General features: G+C 36.5%; 2 protein-coding genes and 1 long non-coding RNA gene across 3 annotated transcripts; 2 read left to right on the top strand and 1 right to left on the bottom strand.

Annotated features, from left to right (window-relative positions):
• Positions 1-302: 302 nt before the first annotated feature.
• LOC115920606 lies at positions 303-1,493 on the bottom strand. Its single transcript, XR_004062424.1, has 2 exons — positions 621-1,493; positions 303-357 (listed from the first exon to the last, which is right to left on the bottom strand). It is a non-coding gene; the product is annotated as an uncharacterized LOC115920606 (long non-coding RNA).
• Positions 1,494-6,366: 4,873 nt separating this feature from the next.
• Positions 6,367-11,471, top strand: LOC115920605. The gene is made up of 5 exons (XM_030976718.1): positions 6,367-6,708; positions 7,924-8,003; positions 8,414-8,550; positions 10,398-10,527; positions 11,390-11,471. Exons 1-5 carry the CDS (start codon positions 6,604-6,606, stop codon positions 11,460-11,462), a joined length of 525 nt encoding a protein of 174 aa, XP_030832578.1. The 5' UTR covers positions 6,367-6,603; the 3' UTR covers positions 11,463-11,471.
• A 932-nt stretch (positions 11,472-12,403) lies between these two features.
• On the top strand, positions 12,404-22,076 carry LOC100893696 (receptor for retinol uptake stra6). Its single transcript, XM_030977068.1, has 14 exons — positions 12,404-12,527; positions 12,945-13,039; positions 13,283-13,344; positions 13,860-13,921; positions 14,927-15,026; positions 15,796-15,871; positions 16,267-16,336; positions 16,797-16,845; positions 17,160-17,256; positions 18,400-18,504; positions 19,158-19,320; positions 19,388-19,394; positions 20,312-20,485; positions 21,409-22,076. The coding sequence occupies exons 1-14, from the start codon at positions 12,405-12,407 to the stop codon at positions 21,588-21,590; spliced, it is 1,365 nt and encodes a 454-aa protein (XP_030832928.1). The 5' UTR covers position 12,404; the 3' UTR covers positions 21,591-22,076.

Below are 22,076 nucleotides of genomic sequence, written 5' to 3'. Positions count from 1 at the left end.
ATATTTATATATATATTTATCCTATGTGAAAGAATTCCATGGAAGATTCATGCGATGTGAAACATACTCCCGAAATGTATGACATCAAACAGAGTATATCCTTTTATTGTGACTGAGCAATGTGATCATCATTGAGGTTAGCCCCACAATTTAAAAAATTTCTTAAATTTCATGTCATTATTAATTCTGATTAATTTGGTGATTTAATGTTATGCTCAGCCTTATAAATATTATACTTGTGGGACGCGTGGTCCACGGTTTAAATTATAGCCAACAAAAATGAAGAAGTTGAGACGCCATGGTGAAGTGCAAATGAAGTTTATTTCGTTTATAAATAAAAACGGAAAACGGAAACCCCTGCATTGTACAGAAAAATAAAACAAAAGCATCATAAGTACAATAATCACATAATTAAATCATGCAAGTCATCATTTGGATTAAATTTCTGTAGACAAAATGCAATACAGTTCAGTTCAGTTCATATACATCGAAATGCAATTAAGAAACCAAGAAATAAAATACATAGTATTCAATATTATCTGTAAATGCATGTATAGATATCAAATAGTCTTAACTACAATAAATTGCATACACAACATAAATAATCCTACGCAACTCACCCTAGACTAAATGTCACACGGGTAAGAAAAAATCATACGTCATCGTCAATTGTAGCTTTGTAGCGTAGTTTGTAACCTCAGTAACCTCAACTTACGCCTCAGCGGCTAAAGTAGAAAAAAACATGAAACATCAATTATATACTATGGACTTTTACATTTAAATCAGTATTTGTTGTAAAAATCCCCATGATATATAAACCGAGTCTGATGCTTACAGACTACTCATCAATCCCGTAAATAACAGAAGAATACATTTAACATGCCTCGGTACGTTTCTACCGTACAGTGAATAAAACATCTCATTACATAATATACAATTAATGAACAGACTCGTATATTACGGCATCATAAACACTGGTAGCAAAGTAAAACTCAATAGCATCAAATATATTCAATTATCTCTACATACCTGTTTAAATGGTGCAACACAAACAGGCTACATTGACGGCAAAACTTAAGCGTGTCGGAGTAAATGGAGACAGACCAGCATCGCTTAAAACAAGTGAACGAATGTCCGCTATATAAAATACCCATCAGGGCCTTGCCTGACATAGCGCGCATTCGTAAGGACTACTTTTCGAGCATGAATGCACATCCTTCTGAACTAAGTATAATGATCAAGTTTAGGATAGAACAATAAAACATACATGAGAAAATATCATAATTTCATTACGGTCCATTTAACTTTACCTACAAACAATTTATAGATAAATAATCAAGGGACTACTTTGTCCTTAACGTAAGTACACAGACCCACGTGACCATTAAAGTAATGAGGCTTCGGGTCTGACACGTATGTTTTAAATTAGACACACCCAATATGCTGTACGGTGTTCTTAAATAAAAAACCAAGTTTTGTAATGGTAAAAACGAGTTTAGTCACTACATACTTCTTTAGTTTTTAAAAATTAAAGATGCAGAGTTTTTTGCGTCACCAGTGAAATTGTGGATTCTCTTCAGTGACAAGCGTAGTTACACCATTTTCTTTTAGTCTGTTGAGCTTGTATTTTTATTGGAGCTCCAGTTCAGTAGGGAATGAAAGAATCTCTGTCATCCTAACCCTCTATAATGATAAAATATAAGCCTTGCACAGGAGTGCTTGACTTACTTGACTTAAGCCGTCCACACCATCACTGGGATGTACATGTATGATGGCTTCTGTTTCACCTTCCTGTCTTCTGTTAGGCTAGTGCCTTTAGTCAGGGAGTCAACTTGTCTGCTTTTGCAGTCCGCCTTGATGCAGTCTGTCCATCTCTTAGCTGGTCTTCCCCTTGGGCGTTTGCCATGTACATTTCCGTTGAGAAGGATGTGGGGGTATCTTTTTGAATTTATTCGGTTGATATGTCCAAAGCATCTCAGTCTTTTTGTGGCAACCCTGTCGATGATGGTTTCTTCCACAGGAGTGCTTGGTGTACAAATTAAGATCTCCATGAACTGTTTTCATCCTTTAATCTCTATTATGTTTGTAAACAATATTGGAGTGTAGGATGTATGAGCTGTTTCTATGTTTTTACATGGTAAATCAATTTCCTTCCCTTAATTAGAGGGCAATTCCAGGCTTAAAGTCAGCTTGCAGGGATCATAGGTTACATTTTTTTTCACTACAAAAAGTATTTTACCATGCCTATGGCTACTCTACTTTGATAAAGAACTCATGTTTTCTTGCTTGTATGTACCTTATGTGATACATAATTTCTTTAATTGCCATAAAGAATCATATGGAATTGATACTGTCTGTCAGTGTCTCTTATTTTTGTGCTTTTACCCAAAGCAACCTGTATGGCCTGAACTTGAAGACAAAAATAAATGCTTAGGAACGCCGAAATACCATTTTAAAGTTATATTCGACCATTCAAGCTCATTTTCACCTGTGCACTTGTTTGAATGAACCTTTCATTTTCTTTAAAATGTTTTTAATGACTTCTTGTAACTTGTTTGTGCTCATAGCCCCCTGTTTTTATCTGTTCTTCTAAGTTTTCTCTAAGTTCTATATTAATCAAATAATTTTAGGGGCTGGACTGAAAGAAGAAAGGGAGGCATATATGGGAAGGCTAAGTTTTTTAGATTTTTAATTTGTATATTTATTTTGTATTATTATTTGTATTCATTTATTTATTTATTATTATTATTGTTATCATTATTTGTATTAATTTTTTTTTTTTTTTTTTTTTTTTTTTTGGTTGGTTTTTTTTTTTTTTTTTTTTTTTTTTTTGCTTGTTTGTTTGTTTTTTGTTTTTTTTAGGGGGGTTGGGTGACCTTTTTTATTACATCTATTTTTATAATATCCTTAACAAACATACATGTACATGTATTCTATTACCTGGGTTTTCTAGTAAACTATTAAACTAATAAATTTGAAAGTGAAATTGAAATTGAACTATTCATTGTACTTTTTTGTGAAAGTAAATGACATGTTTTTACATGTAAATGTAATTAATGTTAAGAAAACACTGTTGTTATGATCTTAAATTAATTAACAAAAGCCACAAGTCTTGTATAATGTGCAATGATAAAGAAATCTATAAATATTTCTTTCTAAAGGGACAGGTGAAGTAATACTATATTTTCAATTGTAATACTTTTCACTTCGATACATTTTGGAATACTAAATTAAATATCCCTTTTTTAAAATCATATCTTGTTAGAGGTTTTATTAAATTATGTGTTGTTGGAGGGCAGTTTTCCTTTCTTGAAAATCAGATAATTGTCCAAGTGTAGAATAGAATGATCAGAGAAAAATTCTCCTGTTATAAGAATAATTGCAATTAAACAATTCTTCTGCAATAGTTTTATACAAACATGTCAATATATGAAATTATTGAGTTTGATAAATACGCGGGAGAACAGAGAGATAAAGAGAGATGCCCGGGGAAGGGAGGGGGGAGGGGGGAGGGGGACTGGTAAGGGATACTGAGGGAAAAAGAGGGGGGAGGGGATGCGAGTAAGGTCTATCTGGAGAAGGGATGAAGTCTCGAAAAGAGATAGAAGGGGGTGAAGAAAGAGAGAGGGGGTGATAAGAGGACGAGTGAGGTGGACTGGATACGGAATCTCGGAGAGATGGAAGTGAGACACGCAAGGTTTTTTTATGTGTGTATTTTTTAGCAAAACGCCCCCCTTTGTGATTTTTTTTTTTTTTCATCAATTTAAAAAAAAAAAATTATGCCAATGGTTGACCTAAAAAAGACTTTTTTGGGGACCCCCCCCCCAGAAAAAAGTGTCCTCTTACCCCCCCCCCCCCCCACCACTTATTCAGCGGCTGTCTGAGTCGTTGCGAAATTTTCGGCCCGATTTAAAAATGTTTAACCCCCCCCCCCTTGCAAAAAATCCTGCGTACGCTACTGGAGGATGCTTCATTATTGGACATGTAAATATATATTACTTAGCGCTAAATATAGTGCATTCAGCATGAATAATATTTAAAGAGGATACAGTGAAACTAAAACCCAATAATGTTTCTTTGCGTAATATCCGCGCGCAAACCATCGAAACTGTAATATATATTTGAATGATGTCCGGTTTCCTACGTAAGTGTTTTATATCCGCATTTAATTTCAAATTAATTTTCATTTTCGATAAGTAATACACAAATGAATGAAAGTGATATTAATGATTAAAAATCGTTATCATTATTTTATTTTTTACATGAATTTCCAGTCCAAATGTTTTATATTTTCAATTTATCCATTTTCATAAAAATACTAATAGCATAGCAATGAACACGCAAAATTTATACAAAACATTATTACAGTTAAAATAGAGAAAAATAAGTAATAACACCTTTGAAAAAGAAAAAGTAGAATAATTGCAAATAATACTTGATCTTTATTCTGTGGGAATGAAAAGTAGAGCCTGTAAATTGTGGACACCTCAGATGATAATAACTGAAGAAAGGTACTGTACATAAACAAACAAAAGAAGGAGGATAATAATGCCCCCCCCCCCCTAAAAAAGGTTTTCCTGTCATGCAGTATACATTCATATAGTAAAGATGACATGTTTGTCCTGGAAGTTGCTTTTCGAAATCATATTTCCTCTTTGTAGTCGTAAAGCATGACTTACTGTTAGAGGGTGTTACACAGTGCTCACTCACTCGGGTTTGGGGCAGTCCCCCCTCCCCCTCCCGATAAAATTCGAACGTGGTTTATTTCTAATTCGATACCAGTGAATACTTTACAAATGTTGCTGAAATGGCATGGTAATTCCCTGAGCTTCCGGGGGCTCTGTCCCCTGTACCCCACCAAGGGCCCTAAGGTGGCCCCTGGTTGCTCAGCTGACCATAAATAAACGCCTCAAACACCTGAGCTTCCGGGGGCTCCGCCCCTGGACCACACCAGGGCCCTAAGCGGGCCACTGGATGCTTATCTGACCATATTCAAAAGCCTAAAACCCTGAGCTTCCGGGGGCTCCGCCCCTAGATCACACCAAGGACCTAAGGCATCCCCTGGATGCTCACCTGATCGTAATTTAATGCCTAAAACCGCTGAGCTTCTGGGGGCTTCGCCCCCTGGAGCCCACTTTGATTAGTGACCTCCATGCAAGTGTCACAATTAAGGTACCAAAATATGCTCATCTGACCCTTATTAAATACCTAAAAACTCTAAAAAATAAATAAAAAAAAGCTTCACGGGGCTCCGCCCCTTGACCCCCGCTGGGGCTTTGCCCCTGGACCCCACGCCAATTTACGCCCACTTGCTTTGATCTATCTGTTCGCAAATACTTTAGCCCCCCCCCCCCACTCCCACTTTGAAAAACGTTCCGCGGGGCCTGCATGTATGTAAGAGCGGTGATGATGCGAATTTTTTTTATACCCCCCCCCAAAAAAAAAGTTTTTGCTTATTACGTCACTCCTCCCTCGTTCCACGCATTTCGTCCCCCCCCCCCCCGGTCATGAAAAGAAATCGCCGCCCCTGCTGTTCATGTTTTAATAGCCTACATAAATATGGCAACAAGATACATGCAAGGAACTCCACTGACGCATGTTTCAGAGTCCGGTTATATAAAAATGCGTAAAAATGACAGTCACGACGGTTATTTACATGAATACATCCTGTTGGAAAGGGTTCTTGTGTTTAATTGAACTTCGAGTATTTTCCTGTTTAACCTTCTGCTTTAAAGTCTAAAGTGTATTTTTCCTGTCTTAATAACAGGAAAGGTGAACGAAGCGGTAATGGTTACGAATTCTCGCGATTCATAATTCTAGATTTTTTCTGCAATTTAAAGGTACTATGTCCCATTTGCAGGCCAAAAAAAATGAAAAAGTTAAATTCCAACTGCATTTGAAAGATAATACTAATTTAGAACTTCCCTAAAAAAGGTGGGGCTTGAAAATGTCTTCAAGTAAGAAAATAACGACTATTAGTTGTCAAATCGACTTTAAGGCTATAGAGCCCAAAAGTAATAGTCTTGATTTTCAGACAATTGTACCGAATGGTCATACGTTTTATGCTGCGCAAAGATTCAATCAGTTTAATCTTGGCCATCACAAGAAGTGGGTTATTGATGTAGACAAATGCTCATGTACCCTTTACAACTCTTTTCATGTATGTTCCAAAGAAGAAAAAAGGCCAGTCAGTCACTCAATAGTGTCTGACAGTGAAGTCTAGCAAGTAAACGGGTTTCCTTGCATAATTTGAATATGAGGACACTGCTAACGTTTAAATTTCACAGATAGGACATACATGACATATTCATAATTCCTGCAAAGTTCTATAGAATTTGAGGTTGGCTGCAAAAGGGACATGTACCTTTAAATACGAAATAATCTCGAGTGCTTGTCGGTGTTGCGGAGTTCTAGCATATTTACATGGACGAATCAACGTGTTTTTCCTCTCAAACCGGCTTATTATGGTAACTGCGATAATAGATTCATGTTTGTAGTCAGTGAGTAACCTATAACCGCAGAACCTGGAAATCTTATATGATTCCTTGATGAGACAGGCCTACGTTGTCTTACACACCGCTAAAGGAGAGAGTGCAAACTGCAATGGCGTCGTCTACCGAACTGCCATCCAGTATGCCGAACGCTTCAGCAATATGTGATATTACATTAGTGCAGTTTTACTGGATAGGTATCAATATACCTCTAGCGGTGAGTATATATCATAAGTATATATTTTATATTTGGATATATAGTTGATGCAATCATTATCATAACACAGTTAGTACGACAATGACATAGTAGTAATAATTAATATAATGTACACTAGCTGTTTATGAGTATGAGTATGATGATGACTATTATAATGAACCATATTTTAATCATATAGGCATATCAGTGACTGCTTCCCGGTTTTTATATATAATTACACGATTTGGGCAACACGTTGATTTCTCTTTATTGTATTAAATGTTTTATAGTTGCAGCCTATGAACATGGATATAATCTTATAATAATATACAGCACCACGCGCTCCACAATGTAAAGTGTATAATATGCCTACACGGTGGACTTGAATGCATTTATTGCTCCTCGATTTTTATATGATCAGACGACCTTGGCAACACAATGGTTGCTCGATCGTTACTAGTCGGCAATTATGTGCACACAATATGTATAATTTTATTACTATATGTGTGAGTCACTATTATAGCTTATTTTCATAACGTCGTATGACTACAGTGTGTGACATTGCACATGACCTCTCATCTCATATGCAAAATGTAACATGCAATGTGAGGGCCTTGGCAGTGAGAGAGAGAGAGAGAGAGAGAGAGAGAGAGAGAGAGAGAGAGAGAGGGAGGGGAGGGGAGGGGTGGGGGGGGGGGGGGTGGACACTGTTGGCACCAGTGGGAAGAAACTTGCGAGAAATCGAGGCAACCAAGCAGGAGAAGGTTCTTATCACACACCCTTGCCTATGAACCCTTTCCCACCTATCTCTCTCTCTCTCTCTCTCTCCCACTCTCTCTCTCCCCCTCTCTCTCTCTCATGTCACTCGCCCCCTCTCTCTCTCTCTCTCTCTTTATTGTATCGTTACTTGTTCTCTATACGCCTTGTGTTATCAAAATATATGTGAGAGAGAAGAGAGAGAGAGAGAGAGAGAGAGACGAAGAGGGAGAGTGGGAAGAGGGAGAGAGTCGGGGAGGGGATAAGCAAAGAGGAGAAGGAGGGAGAGAATGAGCAAGGAATGGAGGTAGATAGATAGAGAGAGAGAGAGAGAGAGAGAGAGAGAGGTGGGGGTAAACGTAGATAGAGAGAAAGAGAGAGAGAGAGAGAGAGAGAGAGAGAGAGAGAGAGAGAGAGAGAGAGGGGTGGAACTTCTCCCCACTTGTTTGATTGTACTTCTGATACGTTTCATTTTAACAGGTTATTCTTCTACTTGTGGCCACATTATGCCGATGTCAATTCAACCCTTTCAAATGTTGTGGTCGACCAAAATTGGTTTAGTAAGTCTTTCTATGTTGTTTGGATCAATTTTGCAATATTGGTACTGATATTTATGATTTTATTTATAAATTGTATGTTTTGTATGAGTATAGTACAAAATGATGTAGTGTTTGTTTGAAATACATTATTCGTCTCTATATTAAAGCCTCAATTTCTATTCGCATCATATCGCAAATGTTGTGGTATGATGCAGATACAAACTTCACCTCCTGGAAAAATGGGCATTGTGCCCATTTGGGAATACAACTTCTCATAAACATAACACAATTCTGTGACTACTGCATAATGATAAAATCGCGCAGTACAAATCAGCAAAATACGTGTTTATTCCTGCAATTCCCATGCTTTTAATCACATACACCCCTTCTTCTTCTTCTTCCAATATTCTCCCGTTCTACCATGGCAACAGTCCCATGAATTTTCTTGACGGATATTCGAATCGTGTGCCATATGTCTTCGCATTCTTGGTCACAAGTAATGTGATTATCGACCTCCTGCAACTGGGTCCCGAAGAATATCTGGCTCAATACTCTTCTACAGTTCGATGTAAGTTTAACAATAATAATTTTGAAAAAATGATAATGATAAAGATAATTATCCCAATAAAAATATTAAAGATAAACTTTAGTACTGGCAATGCGATTGCAAAAGAAAGAAAGAAAAGGTGTGGAAAGGATCAGAAACAGTTGATCATGTAGCATGTAAGTATTGGTGTGCACTGCAAGGTTCTGGAGTCATCAAAATCATAATAAATTTGACCGAGTCTTGGTAAAGTAACAAGCACTGTACACAGAAAGCTATATATGGGACAACACACATGGTGTCGGGGGTAGTACTACCTTGATTTCCTTGTCTTTCTATGCTCATTACTCAGCCAGTATACATTTTCTTCCAAAATTGTTTGGCACATGTCATTTATTTGTAATCTTGAACATTCAGTGTAAGTTTCGTTTGATTCTGTGAGAATTAATTTTCTTTTTTTTAACCAGAACTGGAGTTTATCTTTAATGATGGTAATCATAATAAAAACAATAATAGTAACAACCGTGGCACTTTTTAGGAATAAATCTTACCAGGTCCCCACTTACTTGCAACTGGGTCGAGTTTGACCAGTGTAAATTGATGCCTTGCCTACGGTCGTTAGTGTTCCAACATCTGTACATTGTGGTTAACAGTTCGGAGATTTCTAACATATCCAGCATTAGGGGTTAATAACGATCACATTTTATTACAAATGTAGCGAACATCACTCTAGTTGGGCATAGGATTGCCCCAAAGTTGGTCGGATACACAATAAGCCCAGCATGTTTCTATACAGCGTAGAGGATAATGATTTTAGAAGTATTATTCAACTTGAATACCGCCTAGGAGTAGGAATCAATAGGGTCCATACCGTGTGAGTCAAAAAAAGTTTACACCTAGACAATTGCTAATTTTTAAAAAATCATCTATGAACAGTAAATTGTTGTATCTTATGAAAGAGTGTTTTATCCAAAATCATTTGGTATCATTTTTGTGTGGTATGTGTTCAGGCTTGGATGAGCAAGGGGCATTGTTTGCGAGAGTGCAAACATCGACTTGCGCCAAAGTGATGCCTACAGCATGTATTATGTTGGGATTAGCGGAGTGAGAGAATGTACCAAATGAAATGCCTTGCATATGCTTTATGCAAAAGCAAAGTCACACACACACACACACACACGCGCGCACACATGTTCGTTGATATTTGATATTCGATATTTGATATGTGTGGCATGATTAATTTTGTTACGGATGTTATTTGGATCTGCAAAGACCGAATTAATACCCAAATCCGAATTGTTTTATTCAAACATCACACAAGCAACTTTGGCGCAAATCGATTTTTGCACTCTCGCAAACAATGCCTCCTGTTCATCCAAGCGTGAACACATGCCACACAAAAATGATACCAAATGATTTGGAATAAAACAAGCTTTCATATGATGTATAATAATTTACTGTTCATAGATGATTTTTAAAATAATTAGCAATTTTCTAGGTGTAAACTTTTTTTTTGACTCACACTGTATACGCAATATTGGCGGATCATAACCCTAAACAAAAGAAAATGATTTGTCGGCTTACTTCCAATTACTTTTTCATGGAGGTGTCATTATGTAGTGGTTCGTTCAGTTGACTCTCAGTCCAAGGGTTGGGGTTGGAATCCCAACGCAGCCCTAATGTCTTTTGACTCATTAATCCACCTTTGCCTCTCTCCACCAGATGTAAAGGTACCTGGCAATTGCTGGTGCTATAATAATCACGGGGCACGCAGGAAAAGCAGTATTGATACTGATGTGCATGCTACCTTGGGAAGATAATACACAATTAATTTTGTTTAAAATAATTTCTCACAAATTTATATCTATCAGTTTTTCTATGGGCTACCATCAAGTACATCTGCATCATCATCGCTGGGCTGGTCTTTTACCCTCTTCTGGCATGCATCACGTATAGTAACTTCTTAACAGATGTTCTGGGGCTCATGTTCACCTGTAACTGGTAAGAATGCCATGGCGTATCCAGCAATAGCGTATGCCCATTTTCAGCCCCCCCCCCCCCAAAAAAAAGGGGGAAAAAGAAAGAAAGATGAAGTACAACGCATAATAAACTCTTTACATGGACAGGATGAGGAATTATCTTGGAGTGGAACTCTCGATCAAAAGAGTGGATTTCTCTTTCAAATTAGTGGATTTTACTCTCAAAAGAGTCCATATTTGAACCGGTGAAAGTTCATTTATGACAACTGCAAAAGCTTTGTGGCACTAGATGATGAATTCGAGTGTGATTTCGCTAGATATCAATAACCACCTCATAAAGAGAGGTCCATCCATAGTTTTTTGCACCGTTACCTCTTTACCACTTTCCCTCCCCCTCCCCTCCCCCCCCCCCCCCCACCGCGCATGATTGTATGTTTGATTTCAAATTTCATTGTGTGGATGTTGTGTGTTTAGTATGTGCAGGGTGTTGGTCTCACCTCCCTGCTTATCTCTATATTGTATATCTTTTGTAAATGATATCCGTTTGTACACGTAGGCAAAGAGAGCTGCACCTATTCAATCTACTTCTTTGAGTTAACTTCCTTTCTTTCTCTTCATTATTAGAGATATATTTGCATTTGTTTGTTATTTTAATGATTCGGAAATAAAATCAAACTGAGTTGAATTGAATTGAGATTTCTCAACATAAATTATAGACAACGGAATATGTAATATAAGTCTCACTTGCTGCGTTAGCAAGGCATAATCAATGAATGAATATATAAAAATGAATAGATTAATTATCTTAACACGGCATGTGATTCATTATCAATTTAATTCAGGAAATATAAATAGTTATTGTTTGATTTTGTACTACTTTACAGGTTTGCGATGTACATTTACATTTACACGCTCTGTCCCATTGGGGTAAGTTTCAGATTCACACAATGTCTTTAATATTGTATTCTGTAATTATCTATCATTTCATTTGAAAATTCTATGATATGATATGGTTATGCTGTAAGCGAAAAGTAAAGGCCCTCACTATTGTCGTTCAAATAGGCAAAACAATAAACAGTAATTACTCATAATAGTTTCCTATTTTAGTTAAATACATGTAGTCTCAATTCCTTGTCCCCCTCCCTCTACCTTCCTCTCAGTTTCTTTTGTAAAATCCCATTTGACTTGATTATTTTTTCTTTTCAGAATGACACTTTCATGAAATCAGTCTAAGTTTGGGACAGCCCATAACTTTTGTTTATACTCCCAAATGTTTCTCTCAGTTAAAGAGTACTAGGTTGAGTTCTGGGAAGAGGTGAAAAATAATTTGTGAGCGTTATTATTCTTATTATGCAAGTGTGGAAGAACATCAGATAAGACATGTTCCCTGAAAAGCATGGCTCTTCAAATGCCTTCATATTCTAAATATGTCATGTAACATCGTAAAAATCCGGGGTAGGATTTTTACCCCATGTGTTCATGTAGTCCCATATACATCTTTCTGTGTACAGTGTTTGTAACTTTACCAAGACTTGGCCAAATTTCTTATCATTTTGATGATTCCTGAACCTTGCAATACACACAAATTCTTATATGCTAGATGATCAACCTTTTTTGGATCTATTCCACACCGTTTCTTTCACAATGCAATCGCAAGCCCAGAACTCAACTTCATCTCCTTATTGTACTAAATATGATATAGAGTAGAATCATTATGAGGCTAAATATAGGTACAGTGTTTTTATGAACATGCTAAGTAGCAAACACGATTATGTTACGTGTTGAACTTTTGAATAACTTCTTCACTGATGTAATATTTGCAATGATAAGTTCATGACTTTAATTTCATTTCATTTCTATTACACCTCCATATTTTCCCAATCCTTTTTACAGTCCGTGATGGGTATTATAAACGGTCTGACTTACGCTCCGGCTCTGGTATCATGTTTCGGATTGTCCGGTTTTTTCATGTGGCGGTTAGTGAGGCGGTTTAAGAGTGCCTGCATAAAACCGGTTACAAAGGTATTCATGACATGTATGAAAAGTTTTAGAAATATGCTGTATATGGTAGTCAAGTAGGGGCACCATTAGACAACTTTGAAAATAAAGTGGGGGTAGAGAGAGGGGGGGGGGGGATTCGGACAAAATTTACCATCAAATTACTAAACATTCCCGAAGAGCAAGTAAAAGCTAAAACAAAATGAAATAAATAGATCAAATAAAAATCATTTCGGATGAGAGGGAACAAAAAGAGGATTTGTGTTATTAGGCCTATTTATGATCATAGTCTTATACACACAATTAATTTTCTGGGAAAAGTTTGAAACACACATGCTTAAAACTTGTTATACCTCATTATAGGCCTTTAAGCATGAATTTAACCCTCACTCTTCAACATCTAAAGAACTTGTTTTGTTTTCATTTTTCATGATTATTTAGAATGTTAGTCCTTCGGAGAACGACGACGAATTGAAAGTTACTCACTACCAAGAGCGCGTTAAACACCTGTTAATTCCAGCGGACACATGGAAAAGGTATAGTATTTACTCTTGGACTCCCTAGCATTTTCTTTTTTTTTCTGGGGAGAGATATTGTATTGTATTATTGTAAGATGATGAAGCGGATCCTATTCAAATGATTGGTTGACAGAGTACACCTGGCCAGGCATTTATTTTGACCAACGCGTAATTTTACTAATTAAAATGGCGGTTAGAATGTCAGATACAAAAGTCATGGTGGATAAAACAGTTTCGTTTTACTATGATTATACATTTCAGAAATACGGAACCTACCGGCAAATTTAAAAAGTTGCTTCGACACATATATCCTGCCTTTCCTGGTTAGTATAATTTCAAATTATTGCACGTCTCCCACTATCTTCCATTCTGTTTCACTCTCTGTTCCCCCTTTTTTCTCTCTCTCTCTCTCTCTCTTCTCTCTCTCTCTCTTTTATCTCTCTCTCTCTCTCTCTCTCTCTCTCTCTCTCTCTCTCTCTCTCAACACATAGCTACACGCTCACACATACCCTATTTAGCTCACGATTCTTTTCCTTGTCAAAAAAGAAAAAAACAAATTAATGAAACAATGTTAAAATACAATTATTAGCAGCTGCAACGCATTATTGTTACCATTCTTATCTTCGAAATTAAAATATTATGTTGATTTAAAAAAAACTCGACCATATACGATTATGTTGATTTCACTTTCTTTCTTCTCTTTCTGCAGAAATACCATTTAAAGTCATTTCCAATGTGTTTTTTTACCGAAAAAAAAACCTTTGGCATTTCCAAGCAAATACGTGTAGCTTAAAAATACGTACATTATACATATTTTTTTCTTTTGAAATCTGTTCAGGATTTCGGTATTCAACGCGAATCATATGTACAGTTGGACTATCACTCATTGTGCTCTATCAGGTACGAGTATAAACAGTTTTCATTTTTGTTACCGAAAAAGTCTACGAAAGAATATTCATGAGACAGCAGGTTTATCAAGGCAAATTAATGATGCCACTTTATATCAAATAACTAAACGAATACTTGAATAACATCCCTTTGTTTTTGTATCCCTTTAACAAGAGGACATTTTATTGAATATAAGAAGTACATGTACTATTAACATCAGGCGCGTACGCAGACGGGGGGGGGGGGGGGGGGTAACCCTCCCCCTCATTTTTTTTTGTTAATGTGTGGGTAACTGAGAATAACACACCCCTCACTTTTTCTCATATGAAAAAGAAGAAAAAGAAGAAGAAAAACCAAAAAACACGTTATTATTTTTTTTGTGCTAAAGAGTGAACAAAAACTGACCTTACCCCCCCCTCCCCCTCCACTGAACGAAAATCGGTCGGCATAATTTCCAATTTTCGGGACAAAACAAAAAATGTACTTTTTACCCCCCCCCCCCCCCCCCCCCCTGCTACTGACTAACATGATCGCAAAGACTTTCGAAGAAATCATCTTTAATAAGCCACTTGTCACTCACCTTAGAAATGCACCAACATTATGAATTATTACGAAATAAGATCATGGCCGCTGTAGTATCAACAATAGGTTTATTAACATAATTTTTAATTGAGTTGATTTTTCGAAAGTCTTTGCTAACGTACTTATTCAATAATTCAATGTTCGATATTAATGGACTTCCAAGTGTGAAATCGACGATTAGATTCCTTGTCCATTTCTGAATAAATTGGGTATAACATTATTTTGTTTAGAGCCAGAAGGGCATTTACTCTATAATAAAATTGCAAGCATGAACGCCCTTCCGGCTTTCAAGAGACGATAAAATATCTGCTGTGGGTAGGACATTTTTCGAACAATTCGAAGTTTATTGGGGAACATGAACTTTAATTCATTTTTGTTTTTTAATACTTCCATTTTATCTTCTCCTTTAATTTCCGTTCCATTCATGCTATACAGACGAGCATAGTGTACATCGCAAATATCTTAACGTTTGTCCAGCAGCTAGTAGGCGGGTTCATTGATCCGGAATCATCATTGCTTCTTGATATCATTGAGCGTAAGTCATATATGTTCAAATATGGCGTATAACAAATTATTTGAGCTTTTAAACATTTTTTTTTACTCGAACATTCCGCTGACGACGCTTGAGATCTGTTGGGATTTTACGCGTCGCTCCTGATATTCTGATCTTAAATTATAACGGAGATTTGTACTTGTAGCCAACTCATCACGAGAGGCATTGTGTTTTTTTCCGAACTTTCATAATTCCGAACATTGGAAATTCCGAAGTTTCGTAATTCAGAAATTGAAATATAATGGCCCGAATTCACAAAGGAGGTTTGTAGACAACCCTAGGTTTATGTGCGTCATATGACGCGTTTTGATGCGTTTAAGACCAAGGTTTGTCTGAACCTTGGTCTGAAACGCATCGAAACGCGTCATATGACGCCCATAAACCTCCTTTGTGAATTCGGGCCACAGGGTTCGTTATTTAGAAAAGCGATACAGGGTTCGGCTATGTCAGTTTCGGAATGATATTCTTGGAGTCATGAACCCCATTTCTTTTTCGGAAAAACAAACCGAATTTACGAACCTTTGGTACAACATGCTTTCGGAATTATGAGCCTTCGGATTAATAGAAAGTCATCATTATACTGTTAAATTAACCAAATCAAGATATTTTGATAGTAATTGCTTCGGCATTGTCTTCTTTTGTGTAGAATATCAATTATTTGCCATCCTCGTCAGTTTGCAAATGTTCTCTTTCAAACGAGTTGAGTCTCACATGTTATACCATCCTTTTTATTTCTATCTTCTTTTGACAGTCTCCTTTAATCTGTCAAGTTATCCTGCTATGTGCATATCGTTCTTCAATTGTCTTCTCTTCTTGCGGAATTACAGGTTAGTCAAAAGTGAAAAAAAGTTCTTCATACCATACCCAATACGAACGCGAACCAAAAGCAACCCACTGTTCAACAACTCATATTAGGGGCGGACCAAGGTTTTTTGCCAAAAGGGTAAGGGCACTATTCTTAAGAAGAAAACAAATGACAAGACAGAAAAGCGGGAATGTTATGATCGGAATTATTTGAAGGTGCCCTTTGGTCGAAAAATTACAAGAAGTACAATTATCTTTCGTGTGATTAAGGTATATTACATTCATTTTGTTTTAAAACATCAATATCAGTCAAAAAATGCGTGAATTCTGAAAGTCTCTTCATACTGATCCTTTAGCAACATCAGTTTATGCTTTGTTTCAAGTGCTGAATTTTAACAAAATTCCTTATATTTTATAGAGAGAACACAAGAGATTTATGGAAAGGTGACAGAATCAGCCATAAGCCCATTCAACCACATTCTATTGTTGTAAGTAAGACTGTTTTTTGGAATTTGTTTCTTTAAAAAGACAAATCGATGTATGTACGTGTTTTTGCAGTTAACACGTGATATCGGCCATTGATAGAGGATGTGAGAAAAGAGGGCGGAGGGGAGGGGGCAATAATTAAGAATTAATATTAATGAAGCCTTTGACAAGTTTCACATGAAGACATGATATATCAGTGCTGGAAAGACAATCTGCTCATTATAAATGTGCCTATTTGTGCCTCAACAACTGTATTTTTTTAAAACAAGATTTTCACACCGGGTGCTCCAAAAATCGAAATAAAATTTCAAACATCAGGAGAAAGTAGGCCATCATAAAATTAGAATATAGAAATTATTGAAAGTAGTGTTCAATTTTGTATATTGAATACACGAAATATATCAATAAGTACGAAAATTAATATACCAAAATATATATTTTTCTTCTTCTTCATTTTTACAGATTTCATGTTTAAGTTTCTCCAGTCTCAGCGTCGCCTATACATTCTGGGGTATGTATAGATTAAGGTCAGAAATATATTTATGTTACTTAGTTATGAGGATTTAAAAAAAAAAACAGAAATCTGATACACATACGTAATGAAAATGTTTTACGAGCCTTCCGAATAATGAAGGGGTGTGAAAAGGAAGCTGTGCTTGGAATATTATTATTTCTATTATTATCATTATTATAATTATCATTATTATCATCATCATCGCCATCATAATTATTATTATTCATATCAATATATATATAACGTTTTTATGTATTGTATTGAAATAGTACATTTAGCAATGCTTTTGTTGTTTGATTACTAATGGGTAGGTTTTCTGGTGCTTCAGATAATCTTGTGGATAATCATGTCCGGTATCGTCGTTATCATCCGATTTAATCTCCTGCTTGCATTACTACAAAGCTATTGGTAAGGGAGGAACATGAACTTGTAATCTCTAATTTTTAAAGCCTGTCTGCACTATTTGTATCTACTTGCGCCCTCTATATAGTAAACAATGCTAAGCGGTACCCGTTGGTCCCCCATGATCCCCTTTTTCTTATGTTAATTGAGAGCTGATTTGATGAGATAACCACCTGTCAGTGACCACGGCAGGGGAGGTCTAATCCCTCCTGGCCAAATTAGTGCAGACAGGATTCAATGTGTGTAGTATGTAAACATATATGTATGTATGAATCCCTACTAGTTTACACATGTATTTGTAACTATTTCATTGTTCAATTTTTAGTATTTTGTTTATTACTTTAATTTGTAATGTTAAACGCTTTGAGAACCTACTCTGAGGTGAACTGCACTTTACGAAAATATTATTATCATCATCATCATCATTTTCATTTTTATTATCATCATCATTATTATAATTCTTCGTCTACTTCTTCTTCTATTATATATTATTATTATTATTATTATTATTATTATTATTACTATTATTATTATTATTATTATTATTATTATTATTATTATTATTATTATTATTATTATTATTATTATTATTAGTAGTAGTAGTAGTAGTATAGTAGTAGTAGTAGTAGAATTTATATTATCATCATCTTTATCATCATTATTATTATCATTATAATAAAGAGCTACTACATTAACATAACATAGGCCTATTATCTCTTCGTCATATAGATGTAAGATAGATGTAAGAAGGCACGTAGCCCGGGGGGGGGGGGGGGGGGGGGGGGGCGGGGGGGGGGGGGGGGGGGGGGGGGGGGGGGGGGCCATGTCCCCCCCCAAAAAAAAAATTCCAAGATCGGTTGAACTTTTTAGACCCCTTTTTTGACCTCGATCGATTACATGTTTGTGCCCCCCCCCCCCAAAAAAAAAAAAAAAAAAAAAAAAAACCCATCAAACTCTGGCTACGTGCCTGGATGTAATAGATGTAAGAAATGTAAAATCAGAAGCAGTGAATGTTCTTAAGTCATTTTATATCCTAAGTGACAAGAGATAAATCTGTTTTTCATAAAATAACTGGAATTTCAGAACATTTACATGTTTGAAGTGAAATTTATCCATGACTTATATATATTTTTATCACACTTATTCCAGGACGTACCTGTTTGGCATTGTATTGTTTGTGGTGATGCAACAAATTTTGGCAAGATTTGTTCTCCTTCAACGAAACACCAACGGTGCACTGGTTATAAATAACAGGTTTGTCATACATATCTCTTGATCGGCCGGCATCTTTGTTATTTCCTCGATCCATCACCATCAACCCGCTGCTGCCATCTCTTTAAATCTTTAAGGGCAAATCCATCCTGATATTAAGTTGGTTTCAATAAAAGCAGAAAATGCGAGAAATAAAGAAAGAAAGTTTGAGCCTTATCCGATTAAAAGTAGGAACATTATGCATATCAGGGTGGACTTTCAAGGACTGTCTTTAATACCACATTCATGAAAATGTTACTCCTAAGTTCAATGGTACTATTTCTATGATTTCTTAATCAAGCTGATATGTTAGGTTATTCTTTTGTCCGATGAGTCCATTGCTAGCTTTAGAGAAGTCGAGTTATATTGCTTTATCCCTCCTTCAGTGTTATTATGGTGGTGGTGAGGGTGGGGGTGAGGGGGGGGGGGTTGTGCTGCCCCTAATTGAGAAAAATAGTCCGTATCAGTATCCTTAATATCCTGGAATCTGGGTTTTTTCTTTTTGTGCTTGTCCCAGAAAATAAAATGTCGTTTTAAACACTTCTGCCCCCCCCTTTTTTTAGACGAGCCTGGTTCTGCCCTTGGGCATGTTGGTTGGTTATGTTAATTCATGTAATTACCAGTGAATTTCTCTTCGTTACTGCTCTCTTTTCTAGACATCTGTTCCACATCATCGTCCACTTCTTCTTCTTTCTCAACATCATTGTCGGTCTCGTAGGAAGTCTTCTTCGAATAATTAAAGTCGCTGTCGTCGGTATCTTGCTCATTGGCCGAGTCGACTTGTGTCTGGCGCCGCGCGGCTTTGAATGGGCCGATAAGGTACATCTCAATTAAAATCAATTACTTGATTAATTTTTCTTCTTTTTATCTGCATTTTTCAACATAGTTAAAAAGTAATATATTAGATACGTACATATATATTATTGATAAAAGTTGAAATACATATATAATCATATCATCATATAAATCAATTAAATAATTGTACCTCTGAGAAAACACACGGTTGACAAATCATTTAAAAATTGGCAAATGCAGAAGACCGCCATCTTAAAGGGATCGTTTAACAATGTTAAATCTGAGATACACGGCCCTACGTGTTATCAGTGTCTGTGATATGGTGTAATATTGAAGCCCTAAAAAAATTGCGCTTCAAATGATCCAGAAGTGCCTCAAAAAAGTAAAAATCTTTGAGTGACCGGTTTTACCATACTCGTTTTCCCCAATAGACTGTAGTGTTATGAAAACCGTCAGGCGAACGGTTTTCAAAATTTGTAATTTCAATCATAAATATCTTGATAATCAGACAGGCGATCGGCTTGTAAAAGTCATGGGGTTCCTGACTGACCTAAAGGTTTATAATTATCATTGCATCATAAGCTAAATCCAGAATGTTATTTCAGAATCTGAGACAAAGTTACCGGATCCCTTTAAGCTAGAGATTGAACGTAATCGAACAATATAACCATGGTTATTTTTAAAGACAAGGATTATTCTGCAGATGGCGCACATATTGGTCATGACTGAATAATTATTAGAAGGTATATATGTATATAGGAGGATTTTCTGGGCATGTTGGTTAGTTGATTTCTGGTTTGATATGGATGCAGTTCGGGAGAGGGGGAAAGGGAACACGGGAATAAGATGCTACGACCTCATCCACCCATGACATAATAGCGTTTTAAATTTGCATTGCATCCTCCAACTACGAATACTATATTCCTTGACACACTGATTGATGCTAGTTCCTCTCAAAATCTGTCACATGCATTTCAAAGCGGAAGTACATGTTATTTGTATTTCTCTTCTCAAGGTTTCGGGGCCTACCGCTCCTTTCTCGAGTTGGAAGTCAGTCTCACTCACCCGGTGGTCGTCACATTCTGTAATCTACTTAACCAATCACGGATGAAAAGTGTAGGTGGTGGGGACGACGATGTCGAGATGCAAAATAGAGAAGGTCCTGTCGACGGAGACATCGCTATCAAAGGTAATTTTGATGATCTCACCATGACCTGCGTACATGTTTCCAATATCCCAGTTTCAGCTATATGCCCCGGCGTTGCAAACAAAGCATCATTTCGATTGCTTCATTATACCTACGCAACTAAATCCCCTCTTGGGTCCCGTCTTGTGAACTGTTGCAAGTGATTGATCCGAATCAATCGCAAGTCCTCATATCTATCGCAAGTTTACAGTCTCCTATCTCTTATGTACATAGTTGCGATTGATATCAATCACAAATAAGTTGCGATTAAAGCGCAACTGTTTATAAGACAAAGCCCTGATCATCAGTACATGGACCATCAATTCAACGCATTGTTTGCCCGTAGGGACTATTTTGAATTCATTTTGTGTCCTATGTTACTCTCACATATTGCGTCAACGACTGCCACAGCTGCTGACGCAGTCCTGCGTCGAGTAAAAGGACACTTCGCGTGCAGCAAGGCCAATGGCAGCTGCGCACGATATGCCATGTTGACTGGTTGCGCTAAAATTATCCTAATCATGCCTATAGAAGTGAGTAGTGTATGCGTCATTCATTCATTTACTGTGTTTTCAAGGATGCATTCAGTTTATATACGATGTCAATCTTATATGGAGCGTCACAGATGGTAATGACGCCCCATGCGCAAGACAGATAATGGAAACCGAGCAGTTTTCGAAAATACTATCCCTTCATGGTTTGTCTATCAATTATTAGTCATCATATTTCAAAGATGTATGTTAAAACTACATTAAGCTACTTGTTGCAATTCAATAATTGTTGCTGTCCTAATAATCACTGTGTTGCAACATTGAAAGAGTGGTTTCACATGAAGAAAAAGTGCCCGATATATTGTTGGCCTATCACTGTTTTAAATAAAGACGTAATCATTACATAAAGCTGTCATTTTATTTTATCCTATATAGATGTTGCAGCTTCTTGGGGCACAAAAGACAAAACATCCAAGAGCAGAAGAGTGCGAAATCGTTGGTTCAAAGCATTGACGATGATTCGAAACAAACGACTGGTGTACGAGAGACTACACAAGCTCGAAGAAATCCGAGATGAAACGTGGAATATGGATCCAACAAAACCTCAACAGATATAAATGGCATAAAAGCTGTTTGTTGTAGATTAAAGCGGAATTCCACCCTGAATTTCAAATAGGCTCACTTCCATTTTCTTAATATTGTTGAACTATTGATGAAGGGATAGAATTGTTTCAAACAGAGGTTGTGAAAAACATATTGTATATAATCATACAAAGGGGCACTGTTTTATTGATTTTTTAAAAAAAAAAGAGAGAATTGAATTGTAATGATTTTTTTATAGTAAGGATCAAACAGCACAGGTTCTCGAAAGATACGATACAGAGTTGCCAATTCATTTAAGTTTTCTGCCCCTATAAACTTCATGTAAGGTATTTCCCTAAAAGCCCATCTACTGCGTTTAGTTGAATGGCAATTACCTTTTTATTCGAACTCCATTTGTAATTCCAATCATAATGATATATCTTTACAAAATATTGTAAAATTGAATGTATAGAGGGGGCACATTTCCCTCGGATGGATATATGCCTTTGGACAGAAGCGTA

This window comes from Strongylocentrotus purpuratus, unplaced genomic scaffold (assembly GCF_000002235.5).
Source record: "Strongylocentrotus purpuratus isolate Spur 01 unplaced genomic scaffold, Spur_5.0 spur5_scaffold_9, whole genome shotgun sequence".
NCBI lineage: Eukaryota > Metazoa > Echinodermata > Echinoidea > Camarodonta > Strongylocentrotidae > Strongylocentrotus > Strongylocentrotus purpuratus.
The sequence above is the reverse complement of the archived record's forward strand: the minus strand, read 5'-3'. Positions and strand labels throughout refer to the sequence as shown.

What these genes read in the sequence shown, in the direction of transcription:
- LOC115920605 (XM_030976718.1), top strand. Translation starts at nt 6,604, where the DNA reads ATGGCGTCGTCTACCGAACTGCCATCCAGTATGCCGAACGCTTCAGCA. An exon ending in GTATCAATATACCTCTAGCG is followed by an intron (nt 6,709 to 7,923) that starts GTGAGTATATAT and finishes TCATTTTAACAG; the next exon opens with GTTATTCTTCTACTTGTGGC. An exon ending in CTCATGTTCACCTGTAACTG is followed by an intron (nt 10,528 to 11,389) that starts GTAAGAATGCCA and finishes ACTACTTTACAG; the next exon opens with GTTTGCGATGTACATTTACA.
- LOC100893696 (XM_030977068.1), top strand. Translation starts at nt 12,405, where the DNA reads ATGGGTATTATAAACGGTCTGACTTACGCTCCGGCTCTGGTATCATGT. An exon ending in TTCAACCACATTCTATTGTT is followed by an intron (nt 16,337 to 16,796) that starts GTAAGTAAGACT and finishes TCATTTTTACAG; the next exon opens with ATTTCATGTTTAAGTTTCTC. An exon ending in CGTCGCCTATACATTCTGGG is followed by an intron (nt 16,846 to 17,159) that starts GTATGTATAGAT and finishes ACTAATGGGTAG; the next exon opens with GTTTTCTGGTGCTTCAGATA.